This window comes from Colias philodice, chromosome 13 (assembly GCF_061535455.1).
Source record: "Colias philodice isolate Cphi_HAF_F1 chromosome 13, ilColPhil1 Martin Lab GWU primary, whole genome shotgun sequence".
Lineage (NCBI taxonomy): Eukaryota > Metazoa > Arthropoda > Insecta > Lepidoptera > Pieridae > Colias > Colias philodice.
Window position 1 is genome coordinate 11681744 of NC_143098.1, and position 19662 is coordinate 11701405.

The 19662-nt window shown below is 35.5% G+C and overlaps 2 protein-coding genes across 4 annotated transcripts in view; one reads left to right on the plus strand and one right to left on the minus strand.

Moving 5' to 3' along the window:
* Positions 1-15458, minus strand: part of HDAC4 (histone deacetylase 4) — a 107746-nt gene extending 92288 nt beyond the window's left edge. The window contains exons 1-2 of one of the 3 annotated variants that reach the window (XM_089702863.1): positions 15245-15458; positions 13529-13583 (exon numbers count right to left, since the gene is read on the minus strand). In XM_089702863.1, the coding sequence (XP_089558989.1) occupies positions 13529-13565 (37 nt within the window). In that variant the 5' untranslated portion in view covers positions 13566-13583; positions 15245-15458. The remainder of the gene's footprint in view (positions 1-13528; positions 13584-15244) is intronic. The other 2 variants (XM_089702865.1, XM_089702861.1) reach the window with 2 other exon arrangements.
* A 3005-nt stretch (positions 15459-18463) lies between these two features.
* LOC149483698 (uncharacterized) lies at positions 18464-19144 on the plus strand. Its single transcript, XM_089703001.1, has one exon. It carries the CDS (start codon positions 18519-18521, stop codon positions 18906-18908), a length of 390 nt encoding a protein of 129 aa, XP_089559127.1. The 5' UTR covers positions 18464-18518; the 3' UTR covers positions 18909-19144.
* The last annotated feature ends 518 nt before the right edge of the window (positions 19145-19662 follow it).

Here is a 19662-nt window from a genome sequence, read left to right on the forward strand (position 1 = left end):
GATCTTGTAAATTATTCATGTAAATAAGACATAAAGCGCGTTAACATTGAAAAATACGGGCCATATTTCAAACTTGTCAAAATATTTAGCGGAAGGAAAACAGTAGGTGTAGACTACAAGCCCGCATAGGACAAAAATATGGGTCAAATGAACCACCAGGGGACATATCTAGAACGATAGCAGAGCAAAAAATAATAAGATTCATCACTATGCCGTCACTTGTAAGCTGTCCAACTGAGTGCAGATGAGAATTGAAAAGTACAGGTAGACTCGGTAAATTTTGGTCATATATTTTTGTACGGCATTCTTAACCATCGATAGATCCATTAAAAATAATAAGAAACCGCTCAGTGCCGTACAAAAATGGTGGTCCACCAAGTCGGAATTTTTATTTAATTTCCGAGAGTTACCGGGGGTAAATTTGGTCATTTGACCATGTACGGCATCTGTGTCATACTATTGCTATACTGCTTTTAATCCATTATTCCGCAACGCCGTACAAAAATCATGGGGACAAGGGGAAAAAATCGAGAGTTGTAATCCCCTCTCTTTCCCCACTCCAGGGGGTCATTTGACACAACACGAAATAAATTTATTTTTAAAGTATTTTATGCATAGATAATATTTTTTCATGTGCCGTACATTTTCGTTGGTTCAAAGGGGAAAAATCTGAAAAAGAAAAAAATCCATATAACGAAATGTTTGCTTTATATTTTTATAATAAAATATAAATATACATTAATATTAAGAAGCTCGAGGTGGTTAATTATCACCTTGGAAAGTCGGAGTCAGGTGGAATGGACTCCGTTAAATTGATGAACTAATAAAAAAGCTATGAACGAAAAGATGTGAATTATATGCAATCAGTCCATGAATACAGATAAAGTCACAAGCAAATGCTAGTAATATATACATATTCAAAATGTACAAGTAAAGCGCTTTCAAATGATACCAAACACTGCATATTTATCTTAACTTTATTTTTTTACTCTGTATGTTTTGTCCGCTAGAGGGCGCCACATTAGATTTTGTGAAACCCCATATAGCCTTTAGCTAGCTGGTCGCTGGTTATCCAGTGAACAATTCAGACGCTTCTAATGATATGTCATTTGTCGAATTCTGATAAGTAGTTTAGAAGTTACGAGGGAATAGATGAACATACATACATGACCTGTAAACAACCATAACCCTCCTTTTGCTTTGCCGTAGTTGGGTAAAAATATGTTAATGCCGTACTGTATCAAATGGCCATAAAGCACCCTTAAAATTGTAGCTTTCGTCGCTTTCATCAGCCTAAAAGATGTGGTCTGCACAAAAATGTACGGCATCGTTTTTTCCTAATTTATCTATGTTAATACTATTTAAAACAACGGATAAAGTGTAGAAAACTATTATATTTCATTAATCTACGATGTTTAAACTTTAACAAAATTTCTGGTTTTGCATTTCTCTATAACTTTTTTTAGAACGGTTTCTTTTGAACGGCAATACTATACAACAATTGAATTTTACAATATCATGTTAAAAAAAAAGTTCCCGTACAGGGTCAAATGACCTTACAGCTCTTTATATCAAGAATTCGATGAAATTAAGATGATTATTAGTATACATTTAAAAGAACAATTATTTTTTGACGGCATTGCTTTTAATAGTACTTTTGAGTGCTAGATAATGTTTTGGAACCGAAGCCGTACTTAGTCAAATGACCCCCTGGAGTGGGGAAAGAGAGGGGATTGCAACTCTCGATTTTTTCCCCTTGTCCCCATGATTTTTGTACGGCGTTGCGGAATAATGGATTAAAAGCAGTATAGCAATAGTATGACACAGATGCCGTACATGGTCAAATGACCAAATTTACCCCCGGTAACTCTCGGAAATTAAATAAAAATTCCGACTTGGTGGACCACCATTTTTGTACGGCACTGAGCGGTTTCTTATTATTTTTAATGGATCTATCGATGGTTAAGAATGCCGTACAAAAATATATGACCAAAATTTACCGAGTCTACCTGCAGTGTTGCCAACAGAACTGGCCCTAATATCGCCGTTTTTCATGCATGAAGTAGCCTAAAATCGCCGAATTTCAGTTGAAGTAGCCTAAAGTAGCCCAAACACCAAAATATCAATATGAATAAAATAAAATGTAGTTTTCATCAATTTATCTATATATTTACTTACTTACTAATATTATAAGACTGAGGAGTTTGTTTGTTGAACGCGCTTATCTCAGAAACTACTGGTCCTATTTGAAAAATTCTTTCGGTGTAAGATAGCCCATTCATCGAGGAAGGCTATAGGCTACCTATATATCATCACGATAAGGCCTAAGACCAACAGGAGCGGAGCCACGGGGATGAAACCGCGGAGCGCAGCTAGTTTATGATACGTTCCAGTGTGATAAATAGACATAAGCCATCTTTAAAACACTCTATGAGCTCTGTGGCTATGAGCGTTACTCCCGTTCAACGCGTACCGGCCGGCGGCCACAGACATGCCACAGAGCAAGAATTAATATAGGTAGAACCGGCCGGCCGAAAAAAAAGCTGTATTTACTATTTAGAGTAATTTTAAATAATTTGTTGAAAAAAAATACAGATTTGTTAACTAAAACTTTATTATCATATTCTTAAATACTGTACACTTACTAATGTAACAATTATTGTACACTTAAAGGTAGACTGTACACTTACAAACAAAATAATAAATACCTCGCATAAATTTGTCATAATAGAATTAAATTTCCAGAAAATCGGTCAAAAAAAGTACAATTATGTATTATCATTTTTTTATTATATTAAATTGTAAGTTCGAAGTATATATTTGGGGTTTATATGGGGTGGAGAATTCAAAGGGCTATGGAAGTTAATTTTTCGTATGGCGTTATAAAAGATGTAGATCTGGATTTAAAAGAAGAAGAGATTATTAAAAATATTTCGTGTCCAGAACCGGGCGAGGTATTTTCCGTTCACAGACTTTCCCGCCGAAGTAGTAGCGAGAGTTCAGGATGGAAGTCGTGCGAATCCATTCGCATTTGTTTTAAAGGTTCTTACCGCCCACCCTATATATCGGTAGATGGATTGCGAATCAAAGTAGACCCTTACGTATTTCCCGTATCACAATGTACGCGCTGCTGGAAGCTTGGACATACTAAAAGCAAATGTGTGTCCTCAAAAGTAGTATGTCCAAAATGTTCTGAGAACCATCCTAACTGTGATACATCAACATTCAAGTGTGCTAATTGTGGAGGAAAACATATGTCTTTGTTTCGTTCTTGTCCGTCTTACCAAAAGGAAAGAAAGCTTAGAGAGTTGATGGCGGAGTATAATTGTACCTATAGAAGAGCACTTTCTCTCTACGTTCCGTCGGATTCTACTAAAAATAAGGTCTCACACTCTGCTGATAATGAAGATTATTTCCCCATAAATGAATACGTCGACGGTAATTCATTTGATGTTCTGCCTGTTGAATCTATTCAGGTAACGCCAAGTCGGAGGTCAACGTACGCGGATGTCGTCAAAGACTCATTTCTATCGAAGAGCAGAAGGAGTAGAAGCTTTTCTCATACACCAAAAAGGACAAATATTTTTAAAGAGTTTATGGATGTTGAAACGTCCTCAAAAGTAGAAGAATCAGAAGTAAAGAATACAACAGAGAATAAGGAGAAGAAAGACGTTAAGTTCAGTGAGCTTTTAAGCAGGTTAAAGGACATAATCTTCCTGAAAGGAGCCACATTTAAAACTAAAGTGCAAAGTGTGATTAGAAGTTGTATTGAATGGGTAATGCTTGTAATTGTGGAAAATATTTCTGATTGGCCAATCTTACAGTATGTTATTGATTTATTGAATATTACAAATGTCTGTAACTAAAAACAAAATAAAGCTTAATATGATACAATGGAATGCTCAGAGTATTCGCCCAAAAGCTAATGCATTAGAACAGTTACTGAACCAAGAAAAGATTCACATTGCTGCTGTTAATGAGACATGGTTAGAGCCTGAGAGTGAGTTAAGAGTAAGTGGCTACAATATTTTCCGTAAAGATAGGTGTGACGGGTATGGTGGTGTTGCTTTAATCGTTCACCGGTCAGTTAGAGCAACTTTAAAATGTGACTTAACTAATATAAGGTCGGGTATTGAAATTGTAGCTATTGAGATATTTAATTGTGAGGGTATAAAATATGTTGCGTCCATATATTGTCCCCCTTCGATAAATACAAATAAATCAGATTGGGATCTTCTTTTTAGTAATTTTGATAAGAAATGTGTGTTATTAGGCGATTTTAACGCACATAATACAAACTGGTCAAATAAAATAGACACGCGTGGCATTAATATTCAGGACGCTATTTTGGATAGTAATCTCATTACGTTGAATAATTGTAACACTCCCACGCGTTTAAAACTTGTTAATAATAATTTGCAACAGTCCTCGCCGGATATATCCCTGGCTTCTACCGATATAGCTTTAAAGTTGAAATGGTCCATCTTAAGTGAAAATTTAGGTAGCGATCATCTTATCATTAAAATAACTTCGCAATGGGATAACACACGAGGGCATTATACTTTGCGCCGTAATTTTAAAAACGCGGACTGGTCGTCTTATACATTGTTTTTAGAAAAAGAATTTGATCACTGGGTATTTTCTAATGAAGATCCTCAATCGTTGTATAATAACTTTATTAACTCTATTAATTTAGCTGCCGATTTGTATATTCCATTTGTTAAGATAAGTCACAATCCAGCAAGTAGTTTCAAACCGAAACCTTACTGGAATGTAATCTTATCAAAGTGTGTAGCAGATCGACGGTTAGCTCTTTCTACTTTTCGCCGCAACCCGACTCCACATAATTTTGCAAAGTTACAAACTAAAGTCCGCGAATCTCAACGCTTGATACGGGAAGCGCAAAATCGGTCACGCCACGATTTTTACTCTTCTATTGATGGCCAGTCTAAGTTAGGTGAAATGTGGCATAAGATAAGCTGGTTGAAAGGCATCAACACATCGCGCCCTTGTGTCGATAAAGAGAGTGCCGATAATCTCTTACAGAATTTGACACCCGACTCGGCCGTCCCTAAGGATCCTATTTTTGACGCTGGCATGACTATTTTGGACAACCAAATTTCCATGCAGGAATTAAAGTCTTGTATGCGTCATAAGGACTCGACACCAGGAAGTGATAATATTTCATACTCTATGCTGGCTCATTTACCTGAAAACGGGCAACGAGTTTTACTGAAGTTATTTAATGTTTTTTATTCCTTTGGCTTTGTACCATTACAATGGCGAGATATCACGATTGTACCTATTCCAAAACCCGGTCGAAATGATCAAAGTACTAGTTCCCTTCGTCCTATATCGCTTATTTCTTGCCTCTGCAAAGTTTTTCATAATATTCTTCTTAAACGCTTAGAGTGGTACATCGAAAGAAACAATTTTTTCTCTCCTAATACTGTTGGGTTTCGCAGATGCCGTTCTACTCTTGATAATTTAAGTAACTTAGTTTCGCGAATACAAATGGGCTTTTCTCGAAATGATATTTGCCTCGCTACATTTGTAGATATAAATAACGCATATAATAATGTCGATGTATTAAGTTTGATTGGAATTATGCAAAAGTTAGGAGTTAGCCCCAAAATATGTCGATATATTTGGAATTTTTTGAAGGACAGACGCTTGGAAATTAGATCTAATTACTTTTCTGTTCGAAGGTCTACCTCTTGCGGCCTAGCCCAAGGAGACCCTCTTTCTCCACTCCTTTTTAATATTGTTACCATAGATATTTGTAAAAATATAAATAATGTGTCTATTTCACAGTACGCAGACGATTTTGTTCTTTTTATTAATTGCCGTAGCGCGGAGTATGGAAGATTTCACTTACAGAGAGCATTGGATAAATTAGTCGAACTATTGTGTGCTATTGGTTTGGACATTTCGATCCATAAAACAAAATTTTGCATATTCAAAAGGGGTTGGCGTAGAGAGTCTATTAATCTTTTCATTGAAGGTATCCCAATACAGTCTGTTGATAGCGTAAAATATTTAGGGGTGTGGCTTGACCGATCTTTGCGCTGGTTCACTCATATAAAATATGTCAAAGAAAAATGCTTCAAGTTGTTAAATTTTTTCAAAGTGATCGCTGGGTCGGATTGGGGCATTCATCCAATTATGTTAAGACAAATTTATATTGCAATGATTCGAAGTAAGTTAGACTACGCGTGTGTTCTATATGGTAATAGCTGTAATACTAATTTAAGTATTCTGGATAAGATACAAAATCAATGCATGCGAGTTATAGGTGGTTTTATTAAATCAACGGCTATACATGTTATGGAGAATGAGTTATCTCTTCCTCCCCTAAGGGTGCGTAGATATTATTTAGCTGGCAAGTATTGGCTGAAAAGCAAAGCTTTTAGTGATAATAATATAGTTGATATCATAAATGAGTTGAGTAGTCTTTGTAAAAACGGTTATTGGGCCCGCCGTAATACTCCTTTGTTAGCCTTGGTTCATGATTTGTTAAAGGGAAAGCCTATGCATTCTAGCAGTCAGTTGGATATGTTTACTTTACAAACTTGGGTCAGCAATGTGGATCTTTGGGATGTGTTGGAACTGGAAATCAGGGGTATTAATAAACCAAAAATGAGATATCAGCCTCAAATGTTAAAACAAGTCGCGATAGAGTATTTAAATTCCAATTACTCAGATTTCTATCATATTTACACAGATGGCTCGAAACTGGGCAACTCATGCGGCCTAGCTATTTATGATCCTCAGTTGAACTGCTCCGTTCAGTTGCACATTAATTTTTCAATTTCTATCATGCACGTTGAACTGATTGCTATTGCAGAAGCTATTTCATATATTAATTCATTGGGAGACGGTAAATTTGTTATATTAACAGACTCTAAAAGTGCTATATATCACCTGGCTCGATGTACCTCGAATTTTCGAGGCACACCGATTGCCTACAGCATTTTGAAAATGCTGTGGAATGGTTCCTGTAATAGTAATCAATCAATTAAGATACAATGGATCCCTTCTCACGTGGGTATTCCTGGCAATGAAAAAGTTGATTCCCTTGCCAGGACCGCAGTTACGGAAGGAGTACCATTCACGTGCCTGCCATTACACACCGATTATTTCTATTGTTTGCGAGAATTTTGTGGTCAGATGTGGAAGGAGCATTTCGACGAGAGATCGTTATCGAAAGCGATTTGGTATAAAACCTTTCAGCCGCACATTTGGCAATATCCTTGGTTTACCAGTTCCAATTTAAGTAGATCTGAAATTGTAATTGCTCTCAGACTTCGTTCTGGACATATCCCACTAAATATGTTCACATATCTGATGGGTAAATCGTCATCCCCCAATTGCAGTGTGTGTAACATAGTGGAGGATGTTTACCATATTATGGTGGAGTGTGTCCGGAACGAGGCTGAGAGATCTGCTGCTGAGTTGAACCTTAGATTGTTGGGCAATGTTAATGTTTTTTTGGCGCTTCCTTCTTCAAAGGAAGCTAGATTTATTTACAAAATTGTTAATCTTGGTATTAAGCGTAGATAGTTGTTTTTTGTAATGCCAATGAGGGTGGCATGATCATGTTTGATCAAACCCTCGTTAATAAAATAAAGATTAAAAAAAAAAAAAAAAAAAAAAAAGTATATATTTTTTCATAATATATTGATGGCTTACTTGTGTGAATGTGAGGGAAGCTATCACTTTGTCCATAGTATTATCACAGTATTACAATATTATTTTATTATGTAACCAAATTTAGAATGAAATATAGTTACATCATACATATTATTGTATTCTATTGTAAATAATGAGTTCCCACAAGTGTCAAGTACGTGCATGGGCACAAGAGTGCCACGGGGCTGTTTGCGCTTAAATGTCCGGGATTGCAGAGGATAGGTGTGCAAAAAAATACGCGTGCGGCGTGACCTGTCCCGATAAAAACGTTTGTTAAAAGAAAAGTATAGCTCAGATTAAGAACAAAAATTTTTCCCTGGAGGTAGCCTAATCGGCGACCAGTCGCCCTTTAGATTTTTTCGTCGCCGATTCTCATTCTGAGTAGCCTAAATGGCGAAAAATCGCCTACGTTGGCAACACTGTCTACCTGTACTTTTCAATTCTCATCTGCACTCAGTTGGACAGCTTACAAGTGACGGCATAGTGATGAATCTTATTATTTTTTGCTCTGCTATCGTTCTAGATATGTCCCCTGGTGGTTCATTTGACCCATATTTTTGTCCTATGCGGGCTTGTAGTCTAGTGGGAATAATTTAGTAGTCTACTGTGTGCCTGTGTATAAAGTTCAGATTTATCTCCATTGCGGGTTGAAACAGATCCACTCTGCTAATGAACCGATATATATTCAATAGGATTCCCGGAGGGGTATATCGAAGCGACGGCACTCAATCAGTGCTCAGGTTGCTGGGTTATTTCCGCCAACTTCAGATGCTATGTGCATGAATTCACATCAATATAATGGTTGGTGAAATACATTTCGCTGACATATAGGTGTTAACGTGACATAGATGGTGTTCAACTTGAAGAATTGTAATTCAATAGTTCTTTAGTAGCCTATTCCAAAGGCATCAATATAGTGTGTACTGTGTACTCCACGTTTGTATTCGTTTCCTGGAAAAGCTATTTCAAATAATGGCTTTATTCCGATAAGCAAGAAGAATACAGCTTTCAATCTTTTGTCATTATCATTATTATCTTAATAAATACACAGGAATCCTTGAGAGTATATTTTAGTTGCTTATCAGTTTTATTATAAATTCTTTAATATTGTAATTACATATTACATTATTTTTAAACAATGTCTTGTAAGTTGTAATGCTTTAATTTCCTGTTATTGAAAATATTGAATGCGAGCAATATACAAACATAATGTTATCTGTATTATTTGTTGGAAATTCTTGATAAATAAATAAAGCAATATGGCATCAGGAGTTCCCGCTATCTGTGTAGGAAAAATACAGATTCCGCGAAGTGTCCTACGGAGCCAGGCGGCGTCATCCCCCGGTACCCGGCACCCGGCACCCCGGGCGCCGGCCGCGGCTCCGTGGGCGTGTGTTGACAAACTCTGTTGCTGCGTCTATTTCAGGACAGAGCCACGCCTATGATTGCCGGGGGGAGGGCACGCGGGGGGAGGCGCGTAGGGGCTGAGGGGGACAGGGGGAGGGGGAGGGCTTCCGATACGCGCCCTTGACCTCCGTTTCCAAACAACCGCAGTCACAACAACACCACCGTTTCGGGCAATTTGTCGAGCCCCCTAATTGACACCATCTGTCACTTTGCGCTTTTTACCATAAGCGTTCTAATTGTTGTGTCAACGTGACACAGTTGACGAGTTTTCTCGCATGTGAAAAGCGCTACTAATGCAGTATACACGATTTTCGTTTCATTAGCTTTTGACTATGTACACCCAGCGTTTAAAAGCTAGTTCGTAGTAGGTACCTGGCCTATTAATTCATACCTACCTATAACTATACTTGTATACTTATATCGTATCAATAAACATTAGGAACCTTCACTAATTATTTAGATTTTGACTACAATTTTTAATATCATTATGATGTATTTCAATCCTTTATCAATTTGATATGAACATCCGATTACAGCTTCATTATCACTTTATCATACGTTACTTCTAGTAATTTTACTGAAAATTTAACATTACTACTTTATATTCAATTAACTAGGTAATTCAGGAAAATTCTAATTACGACACGCTTATAAAGTGACAGTCAATCAGATGGCTAGTCGGTGGCATAGTTATTTGAACTTCTTAAATCGCCTCATACATTAACTTGGTTTACTTAACACTTAGCGCCTTTACCACATCGGAAGATTGAAGATTGAATGATTCAATATTACATATTTATTATAAGATATGATATAAAAATGTAGTGTTTGACGGTCACATAACAAGTTCCGACTCTTTAAAAATTGACTTATTCAGTACACTCGCATTTTTATTATTGATCAGTATGTAAAATTGAACCTTTATTTTCCGTATTCAAGTCATCACGAGGAAATTCTTAAAATGAGCGGACCGAGCAGATTCACGAGTGGCCGAGAGACTTGCCGAGCCCCGGTTTTGGAAAAAAAGACGCGGGGTCGAATCTCGCATAGTGATTGATAATTTTTTTTTCCATTCTTTAAAAATATCTAATTATTTATAAAGCATTTGAAAGCTATAAAAGTTCTTAGAATAAAAAAAAAGACGGGTTGCACTCCGGGAGTGCCGGCAGAAGTGAAAACTTGTAACGTTCAGCATGTTTGATATTTTGGAATGGTATCCGTCTTACGCATGGAATATAAGGTCTAAAAAAAAACATTCGTCTTACGCTTTTTCGATCAGGCCACGTATCCTGACAAAACTTAATGCCTACTTTAAAATAAACAGGTGCAGGAGAGCCGGGATCAAAAACCATAAATTCACGCGTAGTCTATCAAAATGACTCTCAAAATGAATCACGAAAATCTGTTATTTGTGACCTTTGTTCCTCAATTATAAATAATAATTCAAACACCACAGAGGGCGACTCAAGAACAACCTGTACAACTTCTATCGATATTGGAAGCTTTATCGTAATCGCCTCATAACTTATACTTAGTTATGTAATATATGTACCTGATTTTTGTTGTTCGATCATGGCTTATTTTTTATACAAAGTGACGTAAATAAGCTTTTGGTTATATCATTGTATTTCATAAGTTTATATATGTTTATATATAAACTTATGAAATACACTGATATAACCAAAAGCTTATTATAGTTTTAAGTTTGGTTTCATTTACTATTTGATAAAATATCTTACATAATTATTATATAAAGCCAATTAATTACTTTGTATGACACGATAAAGGTAAGTTAATATCATAAAATCAGTAAAAATATTAAGAAGGTTATTAATTATTATTATTAATCTTCATATTTCGTTTGTAAATTCTATTCAAATCTAGGAGATAATATATGACATGGACCTGGTAGCCCATAAGTATATGGTATATATCTATATGAAGATTCCATCGTACCTACTCTAGAAAAGTGGAGTCGAATGCTTGTCACGGTGGCTGCACTCAATTTATCGTAAGGGAGAAAAAGCGATCATTTTCTATAGCTATAATGTTACATTACAAAACGTGCCTATTGTTTCGTTTGACTGCTTCCAAAATCTAATTAAGAAACCATCAGCGTTTCTAACGCGCGTTCGATATGGTAGGTTCTTTTTATCTACCTATTAGACATTTTCAAATGACTATAAGCCTTGTACGCAGCATAATCAGATGAAAATAAATTACGTTTTCAGTAAATTATAATTGCCAAAACTTTAATCACTAGTAGTTGGTAGATGCTTGTTTTGTTTCTTCAAGTTGTTCCTTGTCCGAATTTCCAAAGATTGTAAATCTTACAAGAGTCAGTTTTCCAAGAGCGTTCTTGTTCCTTCAGGTACTTTTCTACCAGGCACCTCATGCCAACCGCTCTTCTATCGCCAAGTTGACACATTTATAGAACTCAAATGGTCTTGTAAGTACTTCCTGAATCTTGTTTCGAGATTCTCGATGGTTTGCCATGTTCGGCACGAGGCGTCTCCTAACCTCTAGGGACATATAGCACCATAATATTGATTAAGGTTTCGCTATACCGGAAATAGTGTACACTTGAGCGGGTACACATGTCACACCACCAATACATCGATAAGCTGTTTCGGCCACGTGTATTATGGTCAAGGCCGGGGGGGCGTCGAACCGGAGGGGGCAGGCCCAGGGCTCCGCGGGGCGGGCGGTGGGAGCTGCCGAGGACGCGAGCGCACTGGGGCTGTCGCTATTTATAATAAATCAATAGCGCCGCGCGACCGTGGCCTTGCGAGCATCGATCGGCCGTGAGACGAGCCCCCGAGCGCTGCCTGCTCCATAACACATTGGAATACACTTTATGGGATCATTTATAATTCATCAATAATTACGTCCTCCACTCTTCCGGTCTTGACAATTCTGAGTAGATTTAAAAAGAATATAGGGAAGTAAAAGCATTTGACCAACAATAAAAGAAAACTTGGCTGATAGTCCAATTAAGAAACTGCAACTTTACCTACCTTACCTTAATGTACTTACATTATAATCTGAAGCGGCAAGAATTCCGAATTACTTTGATTTCCTGAAAAACTTGATGTCAGATAAAATTAATTTTCATGTTTCGTGTGTAGTGATGCCTGATGTATGTTGAACTTTCAAAATTCATTAGGTCAGGGAAACGATGTATATGTTATAGAGAGAAATGCGTGATAACTGATAACTGATATATTAAAACAAGCCCAGAGGAAACGACAACCACTTATACGTACGCAATAGCTCATAAAAGCTATAAGATATTTAGGATTTGCACTCAAGAAATAAGATCGTTTGTTGTGTTTATCGTGAAATGATTAGAAAGTACGAGTATAATTAAAAATCAAGAAATAACGACTCCTTATTGGCATATTATGAATCTAAACCTGTAATTCTAAGGAACTAGAATACTAACTACAGAAATTTAAAATTTCAAGAGGACATTAATTCTAGTGGGTAGTTGGATAAAATTTGTTGACATTACTCATATAAAAATTGTATGTAGTCTAAAGTCATATTCGCTAATAAAAAGTCAGTAGATAGTGAAATAAGTAATGCAAATTAAGTGGACAGGCTTTCGCGATAACGTGAAGAGATAGTTCATAGCTACGTGACCCGTGCGAAAAGCCGCGGACGGTAAGCTTTAAAAACAATATGGCAGACGCTGAGATTTCTGCATACCTAATCGTGTGGTTTGATTCGTAGAAAAACATTACAACTTACATTAGATTAGTACTCCTTTTATAATTGCACTAGCTGAGTTTTCTTTTTGAGTCAGGATTTAACGTAAGTAATATTTATTAATTTTAAAAATAAAACGGGTCATTCTGTGTTAAATCGTAAGAAAAAAAACATTCCTTTTCATAATATTAGTATGTATAGAAGTACCTATAGATTAACGAGTCGGCCGGTCATACAAAATATCCAAAATAATTCATGATCTATAAGCAATGTCTATAAGTGACTAATTTATTCGATACACGATTTGCGATTTTTTTTTGTGCTTAAGACGTACATACCTACCCATGGCCCTCAAGATTGCTGAGTATACAAACCCGACGACCGGATTCCACTTACAGAATTTAATTTCAGATAATCTGTATAAGAATGTAATTATTGGTCCATTTTTAGCTCCAACATCCAACTCTTGAAGCAAATTGGTGAAATACGCAGAATAGGTACCTAGTTATATTAAATAGTTTTAATTAATGGATACGACACGACGTCTCGATTTTGTTAACTAGCAGTTTTACCCATACATAACTCGTACACATATAAAACATATAATAAATTAATCTTTACCATATAATCTCAAAATCAATTCATCAACGGAATGTCAAACCGGAAATAGGTAGCACTTTTTTTACTAATTTTTATTTTAAACAAAATGAACACTCACCTGAACTTAATGACGATGGACCCGGATCATCTGACATTTTCAAGTCTCCACGTTTCTGGAAACAAAAAGATTTCTTTCAGTAACGCCTCCTATGAATATGGATTTAATTTGTAAAAAGTAAAAACCTTACAAGTCGATTTCCCATATTTACTATTTGCCCGAGTTATCAATACTCTTTATGATATTATTAAGTATCATCAAACTTTACCTATGATAATGTATACAAAATAACCCCAAGACTTTGACTGGGTTTTTTGAAAAAAAAAATTGTGCCACTGATCAGATGATTGTAAAAAAAAGTTCTCAATGACCAGTCAGATATATCAAATATATCAATTTTTGGTTTTAAGCCATTCTTGAATCCACCTGAAGTAACACAAAAAATTTCATTAAAATTGGTTGAATCCTTTTCCAGTTCAGTGAACACACACAAAGAAGAACAATACCTATGTATAAAGGTTAGATAGCAAACAAATAAAAGTATTTTTTTATGATATTCAAGATGCCGCTAAGGTGAAATCTAGCCCTGACGTCCATTCCACAAAATAATATCCTCATAAAAGATTTCATTGATTTATAAACATAAAAAGAAAGTTAATTTGTTACATTGCTTTTTTTCTCTTTCTTTCTGATAAGTTGTTACTTCTTTCCTTGGTTGGGTTACATGGAAGAGATAGCTTTGTAGCCATAAGGTTGCCTATTGTGTAATTTATATGTATGTAAATATTTAATTTTATGTTATGTCTTTACTTTGGTGTGTACATACAATAAAGCCATTTATTCATTGTTAGATTCAATCAAGTTATAGTTACAGTATGATTCAAAGTTAATGACGGCTCAGAACATTGTACGATCCGATGTGCAGTAAACAATTTAGGTATTAGTGAGATGTTAAGGGACCTGTGAGCACCCGCACTCCCACCTGCACCTAACTTCCCAACCGCCATTAAGTTTGTATCAAACTATACTCAGTTTAACATATATCTAACTAAACATAATAAAAATCATGAGATAAATTCAAAATATTCATATCAAACACATTGTTTTTAAAATTTAAACCTTTCTGCAACTTTCATATATTAACAATAGGTATTGATAATTGATAGGTATATTGTGTGAATTTAAATTTTAAATAACTACCTTAACCCTTAATTCTTAATTTCTGTAAGATTGATGGCATGTGTATAATAATTTTGTTCTTGTTGTTCTAACTTCTATTGTTGTATTAATTAATCTTTATATATAAAAATGAATCGCAAAATGTGTTGGTAAGCGCATAACTCGAGAACGGCTGAACCGATTTCGATAATTCTTTTTTTATTCTATTCCTTGAAGTACGAGGATGGTTCTTATGTAGAGAAAACGTAAACATGTACCACGGGCGAAGCCGGGGCGGACAGCTAGTGTACATATAAAAATTTATGATAAGTAGTTCCATAAAATCGAAAAAAAAAAATTACAATAGGTATAGCGATTACCTACAAGTTTTTCGAAAACATCGAAGAATGTTAAATAGCGTGTAAAATAATGACGCTAAAATTTTAAACAGTACGCTGTACGAAGGTCAATTATTGTTTTGGTAATGTGTTTAAGTTCATACATATAATTTAGACCAAATAATATTCAGTTACATAAAACATGTGGACGGCTCTAACATTCTAGTTAATAATGTATTTAATACGAGGAATTAATAATAATAAGTATAAGAAAAATAACCCGTTTGAAACCAGCTGGACTCCAAAGATCTTGTTCCTGTTGCCACACAAATTAACTTATAACTAAACTATTATATTTTTCACTGTACACACGCAGTCATAGTCTCACAATGTTTTCAACACATCACTGAAATTATTTTTAAACTAACATTGCTAAATTATCAAAACAACTCAAAATATTGTTTTGACCAGAATCCAGATAGACTTTGACGTTTACGGATTCAACATAATTGGTACATGTCTATGTGTGGAAAATATAGGTTGTTTTTTATTTTCATCTTGTTGCCAATGACCTAGTTTCTGATCATTCCATTGGCCAATAAGAATCCTATTAGGGATTTTGCGCTAATAAGAACCAATAGAAGAATTAGAATTGACACTTACGAAATGACTGTAAACTTATGAAGTCACATGTATTTGATATTATTATTAAAATTTAATAAAAGGTGAGAAATTGCGTTTAAGGCAATTACACGGTTCAACGACCTTAATGATTCTGTCACTACATTTGAATTTGTTTTTTTAACCGCCCTCTATAAATATACATCGTTGTTGAAGTAAAAGTGACCAAAGATTATGGAATTGTATACTGTATCGTATTGTATCGTAATGTGTTAGTGGTTTCTACCTAATTTATGTTTTCTCTGAGAGGCACATATTACATTTATGAATAGTAAATATTGTGTACTATGTATGTTGTAAATGTAATGTAGGAAGACTCATCTTTCAACATTAACCGTTATAAGCAAAGTCTCTACTACATGACCCATTCTGGAGACCTTAAAACGACTAAGCAAGTAATTATAAGTTCTAGAGTGGGGAACAGTTAAGAAAACACCGATTTAGAAATTAATTTTATTCAACACGGACTCTACTATATTCTGGAGACCTGATGATGGCTAGGGGTAGAGAACATCTCACCTACAGAGATATAAAAGATGGAGTACATTATTTGACGTAATTCTATAGAACGGCCTCTACCATGTCATGGTGTATCGAATGGTAATGGTGACCAGGCAAATGTATTTAGCGTTCTCTGTATATCTCTTCATACCTAGTAGGAATATATGCATGCAACCTACACACACCGAAAAAAATAGGGGAACGGATAAGAAATCACGTTTTTTTCGACTTGTTATGTATTTTGTAGTTAGTTCGGGGTTAATTTTTTAAATCCCTTACGTCTTTGAAATGATGACGAGAAATAAAATGTTTCGATTTTTAAACATTAAAATATTATACCCCTTTAAGAGTTTGGTGCCTATTTATCGACTATATAGCAGCTTCAAATCAAAAATATTATAACGTGTTTTAAACTGAGTTTTTTTTTCTACTGTTTATCTTTGAACACATTACAAAATGAGTGATTTTCCTGCGACTGAAGTTACCAGAGCCTATGACTATGACTGATATGGATCATACCTTCCGTACAAAGAATACAGTGTTAGTTGTGTCGGTATCTATAAAAACTCGCATAGTTCCCGTTCCCGTGGAATTTCCGGGATAAAAGTTAAAACCTATCCTATATTACTCGTGGATAATGTAGCTTTTGAATGGTGAACGGAATTTTTAAAATCGGTCCAGTAGTTTATGAGCCTATTCATTACAATCAAACAAACAAACAAACAAAGTTTTCCTCTTTATAATATTAGTGTAGAAGAAATCATCGGTTCACCCAGTTAAAAGTGCGGAGGTAACGGAACCAACAAAAAATTCAGTTGAATTGAGAATTTCGTCCTATAATGGCGTCGGCTAAAAATGTTGCTATACGTTTATGTCAGTTTTGACTTTCCTACGATTTTATACAATAATATAAAATTAAATGATTTTATACAATATAAAAAAAAATTGCTGATTTTCGGCGGTATGGCGACCATTTGGAACTGTCTGAAAAGTATGGCATGGCGATTTTCGTACATGGCTACTGGACGATGATTACCTGTGCAAAAATTAGCCTGGTACAAATGGTTGAATTTTTTTTTTAAATCAACGCATTCACGTCGGTATTGTGGGCTGTAAATTACACCGGAAAAGTATGGCATGACACTACCGCCTACTTCTTTTTTATGGGCTATCGGTAAATCCTAAAATTTTTGTGTTACAAATCGTTTGCCTTCCGTAATTTATCCGACGAGTTCGACTAACGCCCACGCGACTAGTATGCCGGTACCACTGTTCTGACCATGATTTTTCTTTTTGTCATTGCGTACTAAGACCACTGTAGAACCGCCATCCGGTTACAAATGACCCAAAATTTTGTGTCAGTATCTCCCGGCTTTGGATTGTTTTGGACCCTTAAAATATACGATAGAACAGCAATTAATCTTTTTTAAAAAATATTCAAGGCACAGGGAAAGTCTGGTTACTGTTTTATAGGTATGTGTTTTCTGATAATATTTTACTGTCAAAAATTATCAACACTGGATATTATTCAATGACGCCTTTCAAAAACAAAACTAATTTACAAACAGATTTTTATATCTTTACATACCTATTTTTAACTTTCATTTCATGAACTGCTCATGTAAATACCTATTACAATCTGGTTTAATTTAACAAAACATTCAATTCGGTGAATTTTAGCGTTATTTTGCAAAAAAAACCGCACGTACAGTCCCCCGTCCGAGTCGAACTGACACCGTCAAATTTCGTCAAAATATGCAATAGAGGTGAGGTTTTATGTGGGTTTTATTATAAATTCGAGTTTTTTCTTGATAATTTAACGATAATAATGAAAATTGAAAAAACAATCAATACAAATTGTTACAAATATCATAACATATTTTTTGGTATAAATTTCATGTATAAATATGTAGCCGTTTTCCTAACAAAATGCGTTTTATGTTCAAAAAGGGGTTGATTTCTATGTATTTTTTTTATGTTTAGGCCGTTCTAAACTGAAAAGTAAACAATACACTTTGTTAATTATATCCTTGAGTATCACATATATTTTTTTTAAGACAATCGTACCAACAGTTTCCTCAACAAAATTCAATATGTATAAGGTGTTTTCCGGTTTTGACCATAGTAATCCCCTTAAGGAAGTAATAAAATAAAAAAAGCATACACGGACATACATTATCTTCACAATATACCGATTACCGATTTTTGTGTTTCTGTCGTTAGTATAATTGCAAAAATATGTCAAAGTCATTAGTCAATGTCAAATAAACTTTTGACGTTAACTACCTACGATCAAAATATTTTTAATACCTCAAGTAAAAGCAGTGTGATTCATAATTTTTTAAGAGATACATTAACCAGATAGATTAACAATGTTTACCGCATTATTTGGTAAAAGAAGATCATCTCCAGTGGAAGACGAAACGCCACCAATACCCGGCCCTAAAGCTGACGATGGCTTTGTTGTAATTGATCCCAATGCTTCCGGCGGTGGAGGCTTGTATCCCAGTGTGAGTGGAGTACCGTATCCACCCAGGCCAGCCCCGCCACTTCCGGGACGCAGACCGCATCGTATTGATCCAACTTTCCACTATTTACAAGGTGTTCCATTTTCGTTATCTCGTGAACTTCAAATGTCCGCTAATAAAGATGCATTTGCGACGGAAATCGGTGATCTTTTAGCGTTTTTGACAAACAAAATGAATATGAGTGCATATAACTATGACTTCTCCGCAGAAAAGAGTGTTTTGAAGGAGTGTTAATGAAAAAATCATCAATACCAGTGTATACTTAAAACATATACCTACTGAGAAAAAAACACGAAATCATTTACTCATTTACATTAGGAATGGTAAAGAGTTAATTTGGTTTTAGTAAGAGGTGATATATGAGGATAGTAATGAGTATAAAATATGTTACAAACAAGTGTATGAAGTGTACAACGGACAAGATATTATATGTAAGCAATAAGGACTATAAACAGTTGAAAATATTACAATCAGCGGGGTTTCTTTAGAGAACTGCCGCACGAATTATAGGTTTTTTGTGGGTGGGGGATGGGGGGGAGGAGGGGGGGACCCTCCCACCAAAAGGGGAAAGTTAGGAAACCAATAGTTTTGGAGAAAAATCAATTTTCCTATTCTAACCTCAAAACGTATGGAATTGGTGTAACAAAAATTTTACGATACATAAATAAAATACAAACAAGTTGTGAAAACCTACGTAGTTTTTTTTATTTGAGTGGGAATCGCCCTAAAGTCGCTTCTGGCACTCGCCGGCCGCTGCCGCGGCACGCTCGCTTCGCTCGCCCGGCTCGTGCGGCAGTTCAAATGTTAACCTAATACGCTCGTCGCTTCGCTCCTCGCTACCTATTTGAATACTAAAAGTTTAATAGTTTTTTAACCTACGTAGATTTTTTTAAAGCTATTGCATAGCTTCTATCGCGGGCCTTGACCGCGGGGACCGAATCCAGAAATTGCGTAACGAAAAACCTCACGCTCCCCACTCGGACGGGCA